Raw genomic sequence first — 20,774 nt, 5'->3', positions numbered from 1 at the left:
AAATGTTTGACATCTAAATTTGACATTTTTTTTTTATATTGGATTTTTTTATCTTTGTAGCCGCACTGGGTTGTACACAATAATTAACTCAAATGATATATAGGGAATTTGAATAATTAATCAGGAATATGATTAATATATATATCTTATATGACAGTTACATTAAAATTATTGAAGATGAAAAATAGCTCAATTGCATATATCAATAACTCATTACAAGGCACTGTAAATTACTCATTAATATGTCAATATTCCATTCTTCATATCAATTATAGTGATATCTCTTACTGTAAATTACCGCAAATCAAACAGTGGTTTGTCCAGCAAACGGCCGTAAGATTAACTTATCAATTTTCAATAAAGTTATCACTTCTTATAATTCAAGGAAAAATATTCTCTGGCCATGAAAACATTATCCTATCATTATGAAATTTCGTTACTAAAAGTAAAAGCTTGTAGCTAAAGATCAGACATTTCATTGACTCGTAATGTGAGGCTTAGACAGAGGCAATCATGAATATATATTGGTTTTTAATAATTGAACTAATAATACATCAAACTATAAATCACACAGGGTAAATACGCGTACGACAATATAGACAGTAAACTTTGTACAAGACATAACGGAATCCAAATGAGGGAGAGGGAGAGAGAGAGAGAGAGAGAATGAGTGAGAGAGGATGAATGAAAGAATAGGCGATCACAGAATAACGCGCTCAGTTATGCAAACTCACAGACAGTAACCCTTGAAAGATGACAACGAATCAAATCACCTTGAAAAGGTATTAGACAAACTTTAAGCAGCATTTAAATCTCCATAGAGAATGATGCTTGCATGTGGTCTCTTTGTGATTGGGCATGTTCTCTCGTGTCTTCCGGGCTGATGTGTCTCTTTGTGATTGCCAGACAAGCGTGCGTGTGAGCAGCGTGAGCGTGGTCCTGTAGCTAGGCGTGTTCTTTCGTGTCTTTCAGTGCTGCTGCGGAATTGCGCGGTATATTTGAAAGGTTCAACAAAGCAATGTTTCAGAATTCGTCTTCCTCGTGTGGAGAGGCGAACAGGTGAATAAACTTAGTAATGAAAAGAAACAAAAACAAGGAGATGAAAGCTCCTGAAGGAGCCATGAGAAAGAGCTGTAAGAGCCAAGAGTAAGTAAGAGAGGGAGGAACTTCCTGGGTCAGTCCTTATAGCTGGACTGGTTCACGCCTCTGTTAATGTGAACAACCAATGAACGTCCGCGATCTGAAGCGAGAAAAAGTTCCTTTGTCTCTGGGGAAACACCCACTCTAATAAGTTCTGGCTTATAAGATTTCGAAAGTGATATTCTAGCAAGTTCGTTGTGACGAGTGGGGCAAGGCCGAGGGACATGGGAGCGAGGCCGGTGGAGTGATTGGAGATGAGCTACACCTGTTCGACCCACCGGTCTCGAGGCCCACGGAGGAGATGGAAGGATATAAAACTGGAGCGACGACAGTGAAGGACGAGAGAGGACCAGGCCTGGGATTTTAGTTGTGTTTTGGTTTTATTTTTGTCGCACCAGTCGTCCGTGAGGGGCTGGTGCGCGGTTTTGTGTTTATTTTTGTAATTAAAGTTTCATGTTGATTGTCCGCCGGTTCCCGCCTCCTTCTTCCGGATGAATATGAAAGGTTATCGTTACATTCGTAATTCCAGATTAATACATTTTACACACCGTTCATATAGGTGGATAGTTGGGTAACAACATGACAATTCCAAAGATACCAAAAATTACATATATAACTGATAGAAACACGACGTTATATTCATATGCAGAATTACACACATTTAAAAATTAACACACAATAAAATTGTAGATACTCCAATTTTTGATTATGGAAAACATCTAATGCACCAAAAAGCAATACTTAATACATTGGCTTACATAAAGAACGTAAAGAAAAGTTTGTGTGTGTGTGTTTAGGAATGTGGTCGTTTCTCCTTTGAGGCTGCTCACGTGACTTTGGAATGTCTCATCCAGTGTCGTAAATAATTTAAATCCAGCCAGGCTGGCGCCAGGCCAGGCATTTAGCTTATAAAGAGTTGGGTTTATATGCCTGGATTCAAAATCTACTGCATTGTTTTAGATTCTTAGATGACCTGCATATCCGTTACATCTTTATGGAATCGAAACTAGGAATTGATAAGAATCAGAATCGATAAGCAGAATCTAAATAAATTAAATTCAAACGATACCTAACCCTAGTCATTGTTAGCAGTCTGATCAAAAACAAACTTACAGCTGTGATTCAGATCACTTTTTGTGATTGTAAATGTGAGTTGTTATTGTGAGAGGCAGAATTACAGTGTAATATGAATCTGAGAGGTAAATCCATAAGGGACAGATATTGCCTCTGGTCATTTGTTCTCTGAGTTCATACTCGCTCTGTTTCTATATGGCACATTTGCTCTGCATGTTCCAATAGCCTGAATGTGCAGCCATATATGGACAAAATCAATTAAAACACAGACACATATCTGTCATAATAGAGAAAGAGACATTAAGAGGGGATATATATATATATATATAGCATTTAGCATTTACTGACCTAATAAACTCTTTTTGAGTCAAGCTAAATGTCACCAGGCCCACTCATCGTTTTAATCATACACTAGATTTAATTATATCGCATGGAATCGATCTTACTGCTATAGATATCGTACCTCAATGTGATGATGTTACAGACCATTTCCTTGTATCGTGCATGCTGCATATCACTGATATTAACTATATGTCTCAGCATTACCGTCTGGGTAGAACTATTGTTCCAGTCACCAAAGACAGATTCACAAATAACCTGCCTGATCTATCTCAACTGCCATTTGTACCCAAAAATACACATGAATTAGACGAAATGACTGACAACATGGGCACTATTTTCTCTAATACATTAGAAGCTGTTGCCCCCATCAAATTGAAAAAGGTTAGAGAAAAACGTACTGTGCCATGGTATAACAGTAATACTCACTCTCTCAAGAAAGTAACTCGTAGACTTGAACGCAAATGGAGAAAAACTAACTTGGAAGTTTTTAGAATTGCATGAAAAAACATTATGTCCAGCTATAGAAAGGCTCTAAAAACTGCTAGGGCAGAGCATATCCACAAATTCATAGAAAATAACCAAAACAATCCAAGGTTTTTATTTAGCACAGTGGCTAAATTAACAAATTACCAGACACCACCTGATTCAAATATTCCACCAACGTTAAATAGTAATGACTTAAAAATAGATAACATTAGAAATACAATAGCGAATGTAGATTCTACAGCCTCTAACACTTCAGTTTCATCCATCGCCTTACCTATAAGGCCCTAAATGGTTTAGCTCCTGCATACCTAACTAGCCTTCTACCACGCTACAATCCATCACGCTTCCTAAGGTCACAAAACGCTGGACTTTTGGTAGTTCCTAGGACAGCAAAGTCCACTAAAGGAGGTAGAGCTTTTTCACATTTGGCTCCCAAACTCTGGAATAGCCTTCCTGATAATGTTCGGGGTTCAGATACACTCTCTCTGTTTAAATCTAGATTAAAAACGCATCTCTTTCGCCAAGCATTTGAATAATGCATCTTAAATTGTGAGTATAGTTGTATCTGATCAAATGTGCATTCTTATTCTTTAGCTTGGTTTAAACTAATTAATTTTACTTTGTTGGAACAGCAGCTATGCTAACGATGTCTCTATTTGTTTCTATGTTTTGCCACGGGAAAATTTTGGAGAAAATCATCTTGTTTACTCACTTACAGAAAACAATATTTGATTTACATTTTCTAAGACACTTTTTGTTGGTAAAAGTCATATGCGAGTAGGAGTCAACTATCATGAATATCATTGTGATTTACACCTGAGAAGACAAAGACCTGCATAATGAGCTGCATAATGAGCCTCTCAGTCATCTGTGCCACTGAGAGGAAGGAGTTACAAGAAAGAATGTGAGAACAAAATAAATCTATATTATTTTATGTTTGTAGTTTATTTAGAATATATTTAATTATCCCACAACATACTTTAATATCCACTTGGGGGAGCAGTTAAACAGTTTATCGGAACAATCAAAGCTGACTTTCAAACAAATTTTTTGGCATCAATACTCCAGTCACACAATCCTTCAGAAATCCTTTTAACAATCTTATTTTCTACAAAAAGACATTTATTTTTGTTATTATTATCATTATTATTATTATTATTAATGTTGAAAAGAGCTGAGAATATTTTAGGTTTTTTTAGGGGGAATAAATTGAAAGAACAGCATTGTTTTTACATTTGTTAGCCTACAGTTATTTATTTGTTACATTTATATTATTTACATCAAGCTTTTGAATGGTATAGTATTGTATATTGTTATTGAAATTTCATAATGTTTCACTTGATTATATATTTAGTCAGGAATTATACTTTGGAAAAAGTCTTTGGAAAAAGTCTAACTAGTAAAATGTTTACACGTTATGTAAAAACTAGTACAAGTATATAAATAAATAAAAAGAGACTTACTCATGTTTATGATCTCTGCTGAATAAAGTGCTTCATTCTTTTTTTTCTGAGGAAATCCATTTCTCAAATCCTCAACCACATCACATCTTTTTGGGGTGAATTATGTCTTATTCCTCTCATCGCGAAGCAAACAGTAAAATAAAAACTTGAAGAACAGTCTCGCTGCTTTTTCTTCTGTGTGGGCGTATTCAAGCTGCGCGCTTCAGTTTGAATCTGAATAGCGCTTTCAGCGCGGGGGCATGGTCACATTAGATATAATGAAGGGAGACATGAAAATCAGACATGGCGTTGTTTTCATATGGATTACTTTATCACAGAATATCTGTTTTCGGCGGCACTTGTTTAGTTTAAAAGTAGACATGTCAAGCTTTCTATAGATATCTCTCTCATGTCTCTTCGTTGAGTATTCACGGAGTTACAGTTCATTTTAATGACGTGTTTGTAAATAAAGATCAGCGCAGACAAAGGCTGCAGACAGCACACCTTGTTTGTTATCTTTATTTTATAAGTGCACAAAGTTTTGTTGTTATTATGTCTGTATCCAAAAAAAAGTAAACCCTTTACAGATTCGATTGATGTATTGCTCTTATCTGTACGATTAAAACTAAAAGTGTAATTTAAGTTCTTTTCGGGGTTATCAGGAGAAAATGACTCAAAACGCATATCCGCGTTAATCGACTTCAGAGGGTTAACACCACTAGAAAAATCATTGACAATTTCAATTCGGAGAAGAGATTGTCAAATTTGGGGCAAGTAATTGACAGGCAACGACGGACATCACGTGTAAACCCATGAGAGTACTACACAAGATCCTTTGACTTCCCCCACCTAGCAGAACCAGACTGAAATTCCTAAGGGGGGCCTTTTAACCTCTGGTCTCCACAGAAATCTTTGTCAGATAATGGCACAGAAAACTGTCTTTTCAACATATATATATGGACGAAAACGAACTCAAAAAGACTTATAAATGAATATCAGTCCATCGCTTCACTCCATATTCATTTATATGTAACCCACACATTTGACTATAATGTTTATAGTCACTTATTGTGTATGTCTTTTAATAACTATTGGATAGCTTAAGGATACATATTCATGTTTCATATGTATGTGCTTGAATCTGCTTGCTTGAAACAGTCATGACCATCAGTTATTTGTCAAATGTATCATATTCTTGTTATAGGAATCATGTCCAAAGTTAGACCCTGCAAGAGCGGGAAAATTCAGACCATGTGCTTGATAAGATAACATATGATTTATGATACCCCCGAGGCCAAGACAATATCTGATTGGTCAAGACAACATTTGAGGTGTGGCCAACAGGCCAGTTTAAATACTTAGGACACCATAAAATCTTGCTTTTAGCTTTTGTTAAGCTTTTGCTATCAGTCATGTCTGCTTTTAGTTTTAGATTTGCTTTCACTATCAGTCATGCCAGCTTTTAGTATGCTTTTAGCTTGTAGCTTAGCTTTAGCTATGCTTTTAGTCATCACTGTTAGCTGTTCTTTGAGCGCGGTTCCAGCATGCTTCGGCCTGCATGCCTGCTGCTACTTAGCCATGATGAGAAGAACCACCACCTAGTCTCGTCAAACTTTACTTCTTTTCTTTTCCGATTGAGAGTTTCGTGTTCTGAGTTAAGTTTTGTAACACCGTGTCTGACCTTGACTGCCCATTCAACTTCAACCAGCCACACAACTCTGCATCGTCAGCCAACGCCCAACCACGGGCTTCCCAAGACGTCACTTCAGCAACTACTGAACTTCCAGCCAATCAGCGGCTTCGGGAAACCCCTTTCAATGACAACAAAGGGGACTCCATTTTCACAGGAGACACAAGTAACTTTACCTCCAGACTGTGACCTTTACTGGTGTATCTAATATAATTTTAACCTCATTGAGGAACTCAATGTGAAGGTTGTTCATGTCTATGCAATTTAACGTATTGCTGTAAACTTGGGATTCCACATTTCCATTCTCTTAAAACTCATTCTTTGCCTAACTTTCGATCTTCCTGCAACTTGTGTGAATGTTTGAGTGCGTGCGTTCATGTGTTAGATTAGTTTATATGTCTTAGATTTATCTAATAAAGCCTTATTCATATTGAAAAGAGAAGTATCTTGTGTTTTGTGCTTACAAGTTAATGTCTTAAACTGCCGATCTTGTTACTATACTTTGGATATTAATATCCAGCGCAGATTTGATGTTAAACGGCTCGTTCAGTGAATCGCAGGGCGTCTCAGTGATCAGTCGTGAACCAGTGATTCTGTTCAAATTCCCTTTAAAATTTTAAATGATTCCCTTTGAGATAAATTGACCTGTTTCCCTTACACTGCACATGGGTTCTGTAGCAACTCTCAGACAAGAAACCTTCACTCAGCAAATATGATAGATGATCAGGAGACACGCTGTGGGAGATGACAGCACTACTGTGGGAGTAAAGCTGACACATATCAAAACAAATACTCACTACTGTGCACAGTCAATGAGCTGATACTCGTTTGAGCGCTCGAAACAGGCCTTCACTCCCTCATCATCCCACAGATTCTTTGCATGCTCAAAAAACTCCTGTAAAAACAGAAATAACACACAATATAGAGTTAGCAAATACAGAGTAAGCATCTATTCATGTGACAATATATAAAAAAGAAAAAGAAAAAAGAAAATAAAACAATCTTTAAAACACTCTCTTAAAACAATCACTCATAATTATATCAAAACACCTTTGACACTAACAAGCACAAAAAAATAAATAAATTCATAACAGAATGTAAGAAAGTAGGACTGGCTTTAATGGGAAACTGTGTAAACAGGAGTAAAACAGCTGGGGACATACATAAAGCAAGGCTTTATCTGCTACACAACACTATAAATATAATATAGGTAGATCTAAATCTGTTTGATTGCTTATACAGTAGGTGGACAACCAGAATGGGTAATACCGTTGCGTCTTAAAATCATTCGCAAAACTACCGCCAGGTGGCGCAAAGGGACGGATTGCGAACTGAATGTAATTGTAAACTGTTAGTTTGTAAACAGAGATATATATATATATATTATATATATTAGGGGTGTAACGGTACGTGTATATGTGCACGTGTGTACCGAATGACGGAATGCAATATTTTGTGCGCGGAACATTTTCGTGTTTCCAAACGGACATATTAGTGGCAGAAGTCTCCGCGTTCAGCACAAATCCCGCCCTGCAGCTGATTTGTAAGGCCGGTGACACATTGGATGTGTGGCGCAAGCGTCTCAGCTGCGTGGCGTGTCCGTTTTTAATTCGGCTCCCATGTTAACAGGTTAGAGCTTGCAGACTGCCTGCGTGAGACGCGCGTCTCAGGCGCGGTTGAGCCGCACGGAAAACGTGTGCATGCTAGAAATAGAACCGACGCCTATTTTTCACGCGACAGGCAAGCGTGTTGGAAGCGTTTCCAGGCAAAATAGAATAGGAAAATATGTTTATATGTCATTTTGTACACAAATACATATTAATTCATGACACTTTGATGTTTGAAAGTCTATAGGTTGACATGAATTCAGATATAAATGTAATTTAAAAAATAAATTAATAATTATCAATTTTCAATTTTTGCACCTGTCAGACATAGCCTATTTTGTCGTCAATATTGTTGACGGTGTCCTTTATCAGAAGGCTTTATATTTATGCTCAACATGAAGTATAGATATTGTTGTCGTGAAGACAAGATCCTGGTCTGTCGGCGGTCTCCCTCTATGTCACCTACAGCAGCAGCAGCGCGACAGCGCCGCGTCAGGCACGATTCTGGTGAAGCAGGACCAAACCGTGACTTTAACCCTCTCAAGTCGATTAACGCGGATACGCGTTTTGAGTCATTTTCTCCTGATAACCCCGAAAAGAACTTAAATTACACTTTCAGTTTTAATCGTACAGATAAGAGCAATACATCAATCGAATCTGTAAAGGGTCTACTTTTTTTTTGGATACAGACATAATAACAACAAAACTTTGTGCACTTATAAAATAAAGATAAAAAAAAAGGTGCGCTGTCTGCAGCATTTGTCTGCGATGATCTTCTTTTACAAACACGTCATTTAAATGAACTGTAACTCCGTGAATACTCAACAAAAATACATGAGAGAGATATCTATAGAAAGCTTGACATGTCTATTTTTAAACTAAACAAGTGCCGCCGAAAACAGATATTCTGTGATAAAGTAATCCATATGAAAACAACGCGATGTCTGTTTTTCATGTCTCCCTTCATTATATCTAATGTGACCACGCCCCCGCGCCGAACACGCTATTCAGATTCAAACTGAAGCGCGCGGCTTGAATACGCCCATAACAGAAGAAAAAGCAGCGAGACTGTTCAAGTTTTTTTTATTTTACTGTTTGCTTCGCGATGAGAGGAATAACACATAATTTACCCCAAAAAGATGTGATGTGGTTGAAGATTTGAGAAATGGATTTCCTCAGAAAAAAAGAATGAAGCACTTTATTCAGCAGAGATCATAAACATGAGTAAGTCTCTTTTTATTTATTTATATACTTGTACTAGTTTTCACATAACGTGTAAACGTTTTACTAGTTAGACTTTTTCCAAACTATAATTCCTGACTAAATGTATAATCAGGTGAAACATTATGAAGTTTCAATAACAATATACAACACTATACCCTTCAAAAGCTTGATGTAAATAATATAAAATGTAACAAATAGATAACTGTAACAAATGTAAAAACAATGCTTTTCTTTCAATTTATTCCCCCTAAAAACCCAGAAAAATATTCTCAGCTCTTTTCAACATTAACAATAATGATGATAATAATAACAACAAATGTTTTTTTTTTTTTTTTTTTTTTGTAGAAAATAAGATTGTTAAAAGAATTTCTGAAGGATTGTGTGACTGGAGTAAGCATGGCAAACAATTTGTTTGAAAGTCAGCTTTGATTGTTTCTAATAAACTGTTTAACTGCTCCCCCAAGTGGATATTAAATTATGTTGTGGGATAATTAAATATATTCTTAATAAACTACAAACATAAAATTATATAGATTTATTTTGTTCTCACATTCTCTCTTGTAACTCCTCACTCACAGTGGCACAGATGACTGAAAGGCTCATTATGCAGCTCATTATGCAGGCCTTTGTATTCTCAGGTGTAAATCACAATGATATTCATGGTAGTTGACGCCTACTCGCATATGACTTTTACCAACAAAAAGTGTCTTAGAAAATTTAAATCAATATATTGTTTTCTGTGAGTGAGTAAACAAGATGATTTTCACATCATTTAGAAAGAAAAATTCTAGGCTACAAGCTCCAGTTCTCAAAAATCCCGGGAACCATTCTTCTTTATGTGTTTTTTTGCCTTATTCAAGCGTTTTAACATTTTTAGTTTTTCACTAACCACGCATAATATTTTTTTTCTCAAAAACACAATCATGTACATACATGCATTTCACATATTATTACAGCCCAGTTTGTGCTGATTACAGTGAGATTAGTCTTTACCCATTTAGATATTTATAAGAAACTGAAAAAAGCACAAATGTCAGGGCATGACAAAACTTCTCCAGGCCCCAAAAATACCCTTAGACTCCAGAGGGTTAAAACCGAGGTACGTACCGAACCGTGATTTTTGCGTACCGTTACACCCTTAATATATATATATATATCTATATATATATCTATATCTATATCTAAATGGCCGGGGGGAAATTTGTGCAGCAGAGCAAGATAACGAACGTACACACCCACTCCCGGAACGTTTCTCGTTCTCTTTTCGGCTCACCAGTTCACTGAACCGAGAACCGTTTCCATCGTACGCGTCCGATTCGAGAACCGAGGAGCTGATGATACTGCGCATTAGGAACTGGAATTAGAAATAAAGGCCTGCCTCTAATAACACACACACACACACACTAGGGGTTGTCCCCGACTAAGGATTTTCATAGTCAAATCGGAATTTCTAATCTTGCCGATATTCGACAGATAGTCGAATCATATGTTTGGGGAAAAAGACATGAACAAGAGTCAAGTCAAACATTCGACTAGCATAATTACTGATGTTAACATCGACTAACATAATTACTGATGTTAACATCGACTAACATAATTACTAATATAATTACAAACAAAAAACAGATGCAATACGGATAAACAAAAGATAAAGCTTGGCTTATTGAATATCAGATCCCTTTCTACGAAAGCACTTTTTGTAAATAATATGATCACTGATCATAATCTAGATGTACTCTGTTTGACAGAAACCTAGCTAAAACCTGATGATTACATTATTTTAAATGAGTCCACCCCCCAAGATTACTGTTATAAACACGAGCCGCATAAAAAAGGCAAAGGGGGAGGTATTGCTTCAATTTATAACAATGTTTTCAGGATTTCTCAGAGGGCAGGCTTCAAGTATAACTCGTTTGAATTAATGGTGCTTCATATAACATTATCCAGAGAAACAAATGTTAATGATAAATCCCCTGTGATGTTTGTACTGGCTATTGTATACAGGCCACCAGGGCACCATACAGACTTCATTAAAGAGTTTGGTGATTTTACATCCAAGTTAGTTCTGGCTGCAGATAAAGTTTTAATATCCATGTTGATAATGAAAAAGATGCACTGGGATAAGCATTTATAGACATTCTGAACTCTATTGGGGTTAGACAACACGGTTCAGGACCTACTCATTGTCGAAATCATACTCTAGATTTAATACTGTCACATGGAATTGATGTTGATAGTGTTGAAATTATGCAGCTAAGTGATGATATCTTAGATCATTATTTAGTTTTGTGCAAACTTCATATAGCCAAAATGGTAAATTGTACTTCTTGTAACAAGTATGGTAGAACCATCACTTCTTCCACAAAAAACTGCTTTTTAAGTTCTCTTCCTGATGTATCTGAATTCCTTAGAATATCCAAAACTTCATAACAACTTGATGATGTAACAGAAACTATGGACTGGCTGCTCCTTTACACTTAAGGAAGGTTAACCTGTTAGCCAGCACCCCGACGCGGGCGTCCTCAACAACCCTAAACTCGCACGTGTCAGTGTTTACAAATAGATTAAATGAAACGGGACAAATTTAATCTTGACAAACGATGTATCATTATAAAGATCTAAGCCTAAAGCATCGACGACCGCTGGTTTTCAATGGAAAGCTTACAAAGACTGTATTTGCTACATTTGTGTAAGCAGTACACATAAAAACATGAGCAATGGAAACGCTGTACATACCAGATCCGTAGTAATAACGAGTCATAAACACATCCACAGCTGTAAATCCCGGTTTAGTTAGAAAGGTAAGGGTCCACTGAACGACATCTCATGGAGCACGTTTGGTCCAACGAAGCAATAACGTTGTAATATGGATCATAATTCCTTTGTTTACGTTTCAGTTCTTCAGCGACAGAACTGTTTGTGTCCGTTATGGAATAACTCACGCTAAGAAACAGCGTCTTGGTAGTAAAAAAACGGTATGGTTTTGCAGCGTACAGTGTCAGAAACAGAATTAGACGATCCACCGGAAAAAATAATGATTGAAAGATATGTGAAAGATAGTATATTTTAATTTTGGCGCTTTTTATATATAGTTTTTATATATGTGTGAGTGTGTTTTATGTTGAATGTGAATGTATCTGCATGAATACCATCTGTTTGAGTGCAAATGCCCAAATCAGCTCGCTATCACTGTATGATTACGGCTATCAAAGTGAATGCGTCTATATGAATAGAGAGAATGGATTATTTACTTTATGGCGCATTTGTGTTATTACCATCTGTAAGTTGCCATCAGCACATCAGCACTTAATTGCATTGTAATTCATTGTAAATGCTGCATTTCTAGCAATCTCAGGATTTTCTGTAAGTGGCAAACAAAGTGAAATCTTTTTTTTTTTTCTTGTTATTCTTATTTTTCTTACTCGAATATTTTTGTTGTATTTTTCTAGTGCTCAAATAAATCACTTATATGATGTCTAAGTTTCTGTCTAGTGTTTTTTAATGGAAAAAAACTATGCAGTGGTGTGTTTAATGACTAAATTGTTTGTAGAAGCTTACAATACTGTTGGTAAAATATATTTTTTGTATTTGGGGGTTGGGGGGTGTAGGCATAGTCTCATAAAAATATTTGCAGGAGTCTCATTTTATATGATATCTTATTCAGATTTGAAATAGAAACTCAAGAGACATGTGACTTTCAACCCATTACTTTTATAGATTGCTCCAGGACTCATTTAATGTATTTTTATATCAAATAAAAAAAATATTTAAGTGTGGTTAAAAAAAAATTCAAGGCACTTCAGTTTCTATAACTTTTAATATTTTTGAGCATTATCAAATCTGGTTGATAGAAAGTATAGATAATGTCCAAGATACTAGAAAAGGTAGTATCCTCACAATTATATTCCTTCTTAGAGAAAAATGGTATACTGTGAGGATTTTCAGTCAGGATTTAGACCGTATCATAATACTGGGACGGCTCTCCTTAGAGTTACAAATGACCTGCTCTTATCAACTGATAATTGTTGCATCTCTCTATTAGTTCTATTGGATCTTAGTGCTGCATTTTACACAATTGACCACAACATTCTTTTGCATAGACTTGAACACTTTGTTGGCATTATTGGAAGTGCATTAGCATGGTTTAAATCGTACTTATATGACCGTCATCAATTTGTAGCAGGGAATGAAGAGGTATCATATCGATCACAAGTGCAGTATGGAGTACCTCAAGGCTCAGTACTAGGGCCGCTACTCTTCACACGTTATCTGTTACCCTTGGGATACATCATCAGGAAACATGGTGTTAGTTTTCACTGTTATGCTGCTGATACTCAGCTCTATATTTATTCGCGGCCCAGTGACACATACCAATTTGAAAAACTAATGGGATGCATAGTCAATATAAAAAACTGGATGACGAGTAATTTCTTACTGCTAAATTCTGAAAAAAAAGGTGTTAATTATAGGACCTAAAAACTCTGCATGTACAGTACAGGGGGTGGTGTTGGCGCAGTGGATAAGACACATGCCTTTGGTGTGAGAGACCTGGGTTCGAATCCACTGTGAGACACCAATGTGTCCCTGAGCAAGACACTTAACCCCTAGTTGCTCCAGAGGCGTGCGACCTCTGACATATATAGCAATTGTAAGTCGCATTGGATAAAAGCGTCAGCTAAATTAATAAATATAAATGTTTGGACACACCTTCTCATTCAAAGAGTTTTCTTTATTTTCATGACTATGAAAATTGTAAAGTCACACTGAAGGCATCAAGGGCTATTTGACCAAGAAGGAGAGTGATGGGGTGCTGCGCCAGATGACCTGGCCTCACAGTCACCGGACCTAAACCCAATCGAGATGGTTTAGGGGTGAGGTGGACCGCAGACAGAAGGCAAAAGGGCCAACAAGTGCTAAGCATCTCTCGGGGAACTCCTTCAAGACTGTTGGAAGACCATTTCAGGTGACAACCTCTTGAAGCTCATCAAGAGAATGCCAAGAGTGTGCAAAGCAGTAATCAAAGCAAAAGGTGGCTACTTTGAAGAATCTAGAATATGACATATTTTCAGTTGTTTCACACTTTTCTGTTTTGTATATTATTCCATATATAATTCCACATATGTTAATTCATAGTTTTGATGCCTTCAGTGTGAATCTACAATTTTCATAGTCATGAAAATAAAGAAAACTCTTTGAATGAGGTGTGTCCAAACTTTTGGTCTGTACTGTAATAACCTAGAACACTGTCTAAGACTTGATGGCTGCTCTGTCAATTCTTCGTCATCAGTTAGGAACCTATGTGTGCTATTTGATAGCAATCTTTCCTTAGAAAGCCACGTTTCTAGCATTTGTAAAACTGCATTTTTCCATCTCAAAAATATATCTAAATTACAGCCTATGCTCTCAATGTCAAATGCAGAAATGTTAATCCATGCATTTATGACCTCAAGGTTAGATTATTGTAATGCTTTATTGGGTGGTTGTTCTGCACGCTTAGTAAACAAACTACAGCTAGTCCAAAATGCAGCAGCAAGAGTTCTTACTAGAACCAGGAAGTATGACCATATAAGCCCAGTCCTGTCTACACTGCACTGGCTCCCTATCAAACATCGTACAGATTTTAAAATATTGCTTATTACTTACAAAGCCCTGAATGGTATGCTCAAAATGATTACATGAAAATGTCAATGTAAGTGAACTAACAGTCAAGTCTGGTTTCATTAGAAATGTATCAGTGCAACTGGTACAATGGTCTCAACCTTACAAAAGTAGACTAAAAGATAATACAGATGCTAAGAGTTAAGAGATATTTTGCTTATTGTAATGGGAGTGCCTTTTCCCAGGGTTCTCCATGTAAATTACCTTCTGTTCCCATTGAGTTGTAAACCACCCAGGTTTGGGACCTGAGTTAATGCAAATTCCAATTGCTAGTTCCTGTCTCCATCTAGGGGGAGGTTTGTCTTGGTCTGAGATACTTAAGGAAATGTTGCAAGAGGATCAGGACCTTCTGTAGTCGGAATGAGCCCATGGTATTAAGTGTGTTCACTAGGGGTGGGAAAGTTCGCTGAAAAAAATCAAACCGTTCAGTTCTCCACACACTGTTCGGCACACGCTGGAACCGCTGTTCAACTTAAATCTGACAAAGCACCTGTAATATGGTTTGCTATAAATAGCACATAAAACAAACATGGTTCAGCTAATATATGTTTCTGTTGAGGGATGCACATTCTGGCTTCCCAGACATTACAACAACAGCGATTAAAAAAAAATAAAAAACCTAGGACAAACCATTCACTCTTGTTCAATGCGAAAGTCGTATGCTGGAATATGAGCAGTCATTTATTCCGTCATCACCTGGGTGGTGATATCGCGAGCTCACAGATGAGACCTGTATACAGTTATGTTCAAAATTATTCAACCCCCTTGACTTGCAAGACTGTGGATTTGCTGTGGAGGATAACATTTTATGAAATCAATTTAACAAAGGCATCAGTAAAGTATTAGAGAAAGTTTGTTAATACACTTTTGAGTGATTCTGAGAATGTAACATTGATGAATCATGATAAAATTCAAATTGACTCTAAACATTCATGTTCAAAATTATTCAACCCCCTTTGTGCAGAATCTTTTATTCTTTAAAATCACCAATAAACGCTGTCTGTTAGTGTTTAGAAGGCTCTGTCACCTCTCTACTACAGTTTTGGCCCATTCCACACCTGAAAAAGCTTTCAGATCACTGATAATCTTTGGTTTTCACATTGCCACTGCTTTCTTCAAATTCAACCAGATATTTGAAATGAGAATTAAGCCTGGAGACTGAACAGGTCACTCAAGTACATTCTATGACTGATCCCTGAACCAAGCAGTAGTAGATTTGGATGTGTACTTTGGTATGACTGGCCTGCAGGAAAGTCCATTGATCATCAGCTTCAGTTTTTGCACCAAAGTCATCACAATTCTTGTCAAAATGGCCTGACACTTTAAAGAATCCATGATGTCCTTCATACAGTCATGATTTCCACTTCCTTCTACAGTAAAGAAACCCCATAACAGGACTGATCCACCTCCAAGTTTGAGGATGGAGATGGTGTTCTTCTGCTTATGAGCTTTGCCTTTTTTGCAGCAGACATACCGCTGATCCATGGGTCCAAAAAGTTCCAGTTTGGTCTCATCTCTCCATAAAACATTCCTCCAGAGCTCCACAGGTCCACACAAATGAATTTTATCAAGTTCAAGTTGGCTTTTTGTTCTTCTTGATCAAGAGTGGTATTTATCAAGATGTCTCAACATGAAGGCCATACTTGTCTAGTGTTCTTCTTACACACTGCATAGAAATGGTTTTCCTCCTTTCATCGGGTCATCTTGCAAGTCTTTGGCTGTACATTGCAGGTTTTTTCTCAGTTGCTCTGATTAAACATTTTATGATATTGTGCTTTTTCTTCCACACCCTCAAAGATTTTCTGGTAAAACACACTTTAAGCTAAGGAATAAGGCTGAGAGCTGTGTCTCTAGGAACTTTCAATGTCTTGGAAATCATCATATAGCCTTAGCCTTTCTAAAGTAATACAATATTTCTTCTCTTTTGCTTTTGTGAGATCTCTGTTGACATTTTGCTACTCAAGTTCAATACATGCATGGGCCAAACTGTATGTGTTACAGCTCAAGCAAATTCTGTTTTTAATAGTTTCTAAAGGCTTAATTGTGTTTTGAGACTGTTTCATTCCCCACCATGCAAATAAGTGATTTAAAAACAGCAATGTTGAATAGGGGTTGAATAATTATGACATAGCAGTATTATTAAAAAATCTTATAACTCAAATATATTACATTATATATTGACAATATCACTTTTAATATGCCAGTGAACTGTTATAGATGCAAGTTTTATTATATCCTGGATCTTCAGAAAAGCTTGTATTTGTAAAGTACTGCAGTCTCTAGGGGGTTGAATAATTTTGAACACAACTGTAGCTCACATTAATATGTGTTTAAACTAAACTCATTTAAACTTTGCCAGTTTAAATAGTTTAGAGCCAAATACACAAGCTCGCGCGTGCAGAGAGAAGATTTGTGCGTGCGCTCATTTGAAGCGCGCAAACCCGCGCCTCAGAATGCACACAAATATTAAGCTCTCTCTGAAATTTTGTTTCAATGGCCAAATTGAACAGAAATTACAGAAATTATGTCAAAATCACGATCTTGGTAAGTATCCTACAGCAAATATAGCCAGCTGAATGTAGGCCTACTGTATCAGTGCGCTGGATCAGTGCATTCTCTTTAAGTGACAGTCTTTATATATATATAATAGAACAGCAACAACAACAAAATCACTTACTGCTCGATTAAAAAGCTTTTGTAATTTTAATAAAGAATAATCTTTAATTTATACAGTCCAATATGCAATGCTGTTTTACAATTTAATACTTTATTCAATTTCTGCACCTAAAAACTAATGCTAAATAAAAACACTGTTTATTTTTGTATCTTTGCTCTATTGTATTTATTTGTGCTGTTGCTTGTATTTTATTTTTATTAGAAAGTATACTGTTTCCATAAACTGTGACTCAAAAATCGTGAGACAAATCGAACAGTGAAAAAGTTTAACTGTGCCACCCCTAGTATTCACACACTTCATACTTGTGTATTTCACTAAAAGTCAGATATGTATCTTTTACTCTTAGATTGAACTTTGAGAATTTGATGTTTTGTATTGATTTGATATCTCTGAATTAGCTATGTAATTGGCATAATACCTGACTGTTAATAAATTGTTACATTTGATTCTATTCAGTTTTACTCTGTAATTATTGAATCTAGTAGATTATCCTGTATCCTTGTTACTACATTTCCTGTGTCAGGTTAGTGTGACACGTGTCCTGAGCGCTCATCAGCGCCTACTCATCACGGGCTGAGCGGCCACACCTGCGTGCCTCCAGCCGCTGCAGATATAAACCCCGCAAGCGGACACAGAGGTGAGAGATGTCTCCTCGAGATTCGGCTAACATTGTCACCATCACCGCACCGGTCGGCGCCTGGCCAGGAAGGGGCAGCCAGAGCAAGTCTTGTGGAACTCCGGAACAGAAGCAGCATTCCTCAAGATCAAGGCTGCCCTGACGACGGAAGCGGTCCTCCGTGCCCCCGACTCCAACCGCCCCTTCCTGCTGCAAACCGACGCGTCCGACACTGGGTTGGGAGCCGTCTCGTCGCAGGGCCACGACGGTGAGGAACACCCGGTGATGTTCATCAGCCGAAAGCTGACCCCCGCAGAACAGTGGTATGCCACCGTAGAGAGGGAAGGGTTGGCCGTCAAGTGGGCAGTCCTGGAGCTCCGTTATTACCTCCTCGGCCGCCACTTCACCCTCCTCAAGGACAATGCTCCCCTGCAGTGGATGGCCTGGTTGAAGGAGACCAACACCAGGGTGACGTGGTGGTTCCTGGCGCTCCAGGACTTTAACTTCACCCTATAACATCGGGTGGGGACGGCCAACGCCAACGCCGACGGACTCTCCCGCCTGTGGTCAGTTTTTGCAGGTCTGTCAGGCTCCACTCCCTGCCCTCCCCCGATCTCCCCACTGCTCCAGAGGTCTTTTCCTCTGCCCTTAGAAAGCAGCGTGTGGCCGCCAGACCCAACGCCACAGGAGAGCACGGACCCACACTGCACTAGAGCACTTTCAAGACAAGACGCCGAACACCCAAACCACCTCACAGCATCGCCCGTTCTTTCATGGATTCCCCTTCCTGCTGCAAACCGACGCGTCCGACACTGGGTTGGGAGCCGTCATGAGAGATGTGAGAGATGTCTCCTCGAGATTCGGCTAACATTGTCTTTTCCTCTGCCCTTAGAAAGCAGCGGGTGACCACCAGACCCAACGCCACAGGAGAGCACGGACCCACACTGCACTAGAGCACTTTCAAGACAAGACGCTGAGCACCGAAAAATCCACCCTTCGGGGAACTTACCCTCATCCTCGTGTCGTGTCCTACTTCACCCCGCCACATTAGAAACTAACTAAAATTCAGCTGAAATGGAGCATAGGGGACACCAACTGTATCTTTAGAGATCAGGCTAACACTTGGTATTAGTGCAAGTGTACTTAGATTGTAAGGGCTTATAGGGAATTTCTGTTTAAGTCAACTGGATGCTGTTTTCGTCAACCTAAATAGGGTGAGCCTAACCTCTGTTTATTGTATTATTACTCTAGCTAAGTGTATATGGTAAACCATGGCATGAACATACTAAAACTACTATCAGGGAAATATTTGATTTATATTTATGCATTTAGCAAAGCGACTTACATTGCATTCAAGCTAACAATTTTCTCCCAACGTGTTTGTTATGAGTCTGGTTCTTCTTTCTGGCTTTTCATTTCCTTTTCCCCCTCTGCTGGTCATTACCTCACTCTTTAACTTTCCCTCTTCAGCTTTTTCTCATTAGTTGTTTTCTCTCTGATCCGTTTCACCTGTTCCCCCCTCAAACCCGCTTGCTATTTAATGTCCTCTGTTTTCTTGCCAGTTGCCGGATTATTTCGTCAGAGTATGATGCTGGTGTCTATCTACAAACCCTGCTGTATCCGTCTTGTCTTGTCACAATCCTGTCACAGTCCTGACAACAGTCAGGTTCAGGTCAGCTACACCATATCACTGCCTATTAACCTTTCTACTGTGTCCAGCCCTCCCGCTGTCGACGATCTCCCTGAGCTGCGCTCAGTGCATTGCGGCCGCTCAGTACGTGGGGATGAGAGGTCTAAGTTCCACTAGACGGTCTCCCTGATGACCTGAGGCATTCCAGCCACTCACAAGAGTCACAAGAGAGCCACTCGTCCGTCGCCTGACACACGGGAGCCGCGTGTGAATAATCCCCCGTGCTATAGTGGAGAGCCCACTCAATGTCGTCCGTTCCTCACGCAATGTGAGGTGGTTTTTTCCCTCCAACCAGTCACCTATGCCCATGAGCGAGCCCGGGTTGCCTATGTCATTTCACTTCTGACTGGGCGTGCCCGCAATTGAGGAGCAGCTGCGTGGGAAGCAAGGGCGGAATATACCATGCGCTTCGATACTTTCAAGGATGAGATGTTGCGGGTATTCGACCATTCGGCCCATGGTGAGGAGGCTTCCCGCCTGCTTTCCTCACTCCGTCAGGGAGGGCGATCCGTGGTGGATTACTCTATAGAGTTCCGTACTCTCTCGACCACCTGCGGTTGGAACGAAACAGCCCTTGCGGCTCGCTTTCTGGAGGGACTTAGCGCTCAGGTCAAAGATGAAGTCATAGCCCACGAGCTGCCTACGAGTTTTGACCGACTCATTGATCTCGCTATCCGGGTGAAGAAGAGATTTGATCTACGTCGCCGCGTCAGAGGCGCTGACTCCACCTCCTCTTCTACGGCTGCAGCGTCTTCTCCTCCCATCTCCATTCCTGTTCCAGAGCCAATGCAGCTCGGCGGTCTGCGTATATCTGCAAAGGAGAGAGAACGGCGCCTTGTCCATCGACTCTGCATGTACTGCGGAGCGGCCAACCACTTTGTTTCGAACTGCCCCGTAAAAGCCAACGCTTGCCAGTAGAAGAGGGGGTACTGGCGAGCGCGACTTCCTTGATTTCCTCGTCCACGTCCTGCACAACCATTTCAATAACCTTGAACTGGGCTGGTACCACCGTTTCATGCAAGGCTTTAATAGACTCAGGAGCTGAGGAGAATTTCCTCGACGAAGCTTGGGCTCGTAAACAAGGTATTCCTTTGAGGGGCCGTAAACAGACCACAACCCTTTTTGCCT

The 20,774-nt window shown here is 38.8% G+C and overlaps 1 protein-coding gene across 2 annotated transcripts in view; it reads right to left on the bottom strand.

The window, feature by feature from the left end:
- Positions 1 to 20,774, bottom strand: part of gnal (guanine nucleotide binding protein (G protein), alpha activating activity polypeptide, olfactory type) — a 204,593-nt gene that overhangs the window by 136,525 nt on the left and 47,294 nt on the right. For both annotated transcript variants that reach the window (XM_059535578.1, XM_059535579.1), the window contains one exon: positions 6,972 to 7,069. In XM_059535578.1, coding sequence (XP_059391561.1) covers positions 6,972 to 7,069 — 98 coding nt within the window. The remainder of the gene's footprint in view (positions 1 to 6,971; positions 7,070 to 20,774) is intronic.

The sequence above is a fragment of the Carassius carassius genome, chromosome 42 (assembly GCF_963082965.1).
Source record: "Carassius carassius chromosome 42, fCarCar2.1, whole genome shotgun sequence".
Taxonomy (NCBI): domain Eukaryota; kingdom Metazoa; phylum Chordata; class Actinopteri; order Cypriniformes; family Cyprinidae; genus Carassius; species Carassius carassius.
The sequence above is the reverse complement of the archived record's forward strand: the minus strand, read 5'-3'. Positions and strand labels throughout refer to the sequence as shown.